This window comes from Galeopterus variegatus, unplaced genomic scaffold (assembly GCF_000696425.1).
Source record: "Galeopterus variegatus unplaced genomic scaffold, G_variegatus-3.0.2 Scaffold15002, whole genome shotgun sequence".
In the NCBI taxonomy this organism is placed as follows: Eukaryota; Metazoa; Chordata; class Mammalia; order Dermoptera; family Cynocephalidae; genus Galeopterus; species Galeopterus variegatus.
In genome coordinates, this window is record NW_007741113.1 from 15458 (window position 1) to 17153 (window position 1696).

Sequence of the window (1696 nt, forward strand, 5' to 3'; positions counted from 1 at the left end):
CTCTGTAGTGACGAATGTCCTGTGGTTCTACTAATTTTCAGGAATTTCTTTGGGCCCTATCTCCTCCTCTCTCCCAGATTGTCCCCTGATGATGTAGCTTCCATGGAGCAGGTCAACGAGACTGTGGTGACAGAGTTTGTCTTTCTCGGCTTCTCCTCTCTGGCTGGGCTGCAGTGGCTGCTCTTTGTTGTCTTTCTGCTCCTCTACCTGTTCACTCTGTGTACTAACGCCATCATCATGTCCACCATTGTGCTGGACAGAGCCCTTCATACCCCCATGTACTTCTTCCTAGCCGTTCTCTCCTGCTTTGAGACTTGCTACACCTTCGTCATTGTACCTAAGATGCTGGTTGACCTGCTGGCCCAGAAGAAGACCATTTCTTTCCTGGGCTGTGGCATCCAGATGTTTACCTTCCTCTTCCTTGGCTGCTCTCACTCCTTCCTGCTGGCAGCCATGGGTTATGATCGTTACGTGGCCATCTGCAACCCACTGCGCTACACAGTGCTCATGGGACACGGCATGTGCGCGGGGCTAGTGGCTGCTGCCTGCACCTGTGGATTTACTGCTGCACAGGTCATCACATCTTTGGTATTTCACCTGCCTTTCCACTCCTCCAACCAGCTCCATCACTTTTTCTGTGACATCTCTCCTGTCCTCAAGCTGGCATCCCACCATACTCACTTTACTCAGATTTTCATCTTCATGCTCTGTGCGTTGGTCCTGATTATCCCCCTGTTATTAATCTTGGTATCCTATATTCACATAATCTCTGCCATATTCCAATTTCCTTCCACACTGGGCAGGTATAAAGCTTTCTCCACCTGTGCTTCTCATCTCATTATTGTCACTGTTCACTATGGCTGTGCCTCCTTTATCTACTTAAGGCCTAAGTCCAACTACTCTTCAAGCCAAAATGGTCTGATAGCAGTGTCCTACACTATCATAACCCCATTGTTCAACCCAGTAATTTACAGCTTGAGAAATAAAGAGTTCCGATCAGCACTTCATAGAATTATGCGAAGAACAATCTCCCTTCCACCTCATTAATCTGGGTCCTGCTCTTTCCAAACAGTAAAACACAAGGTATATAAGGAAAAAATTATCAGAACAGAAATCATCAAGCAATTGAGCACCATGTGCAGGAGCAGAGATCCTCTCTCCTTCATCTACAAATATAAAAATCAGAAAAACAACACTTCTTGCTGTGATCACATGACTTATTACCCCATTGAAGTTTTGTCAGTTGAGCGTAAAATAATGATAGCTGTTATAGGAAAGCATATATGTGTTCAGAATCCTAGGCTCTGGCAAATACTATCTTCCAATCTCAGCTAGTCTAGAAACTAACCCTGCAAAATATTGCACAACCCTAACTCCGTTCTGTGGATCCAAGCAGCTTCTGTCTTTAGATTACTCTCTTTCTGGGTGATTTCTGAATCTCAGACTTTTACTATAGTCAAACCACAAATTTTAAATGAGGTAATAATTGTAAATTGCCTATTACAATGTGAGGTGCATAACACATATAAAATTAATGTTCAAGTTTGAAAATTTTACAAAAGTTATCCATTTTTGTGTTTCTAACATATTAATGGAGATACTTTTCTTCTAATTTTGGGGGCATATTGTTATTATTATTAATTTATTTCTAATTGAAATGTATTGATTGTACATATTAAGAGGGCACAGAATTATA

General features: G+C 42.2%; 1 protein-coding gene across 1 annotated transcript; it reads left to right on the forward strand.

The window, feature by feature from the left end:
- The first annotated feature begins 102 nt into the window (after window positions 1-102).
- Window positions 103-1047, forward strand: LOC103582127 (olfactory receptor 10K2). Its single transcript, XM_008563808.1, has one exon. It carries the CDS (start codon window positions 103-105, stop codon window positions 1045-1047), a length of 945 nt encoding a protein of 314 aa, XP_008562030.1.
- Window positions 1048-1696: the final 649 nt, after the last annotated feature.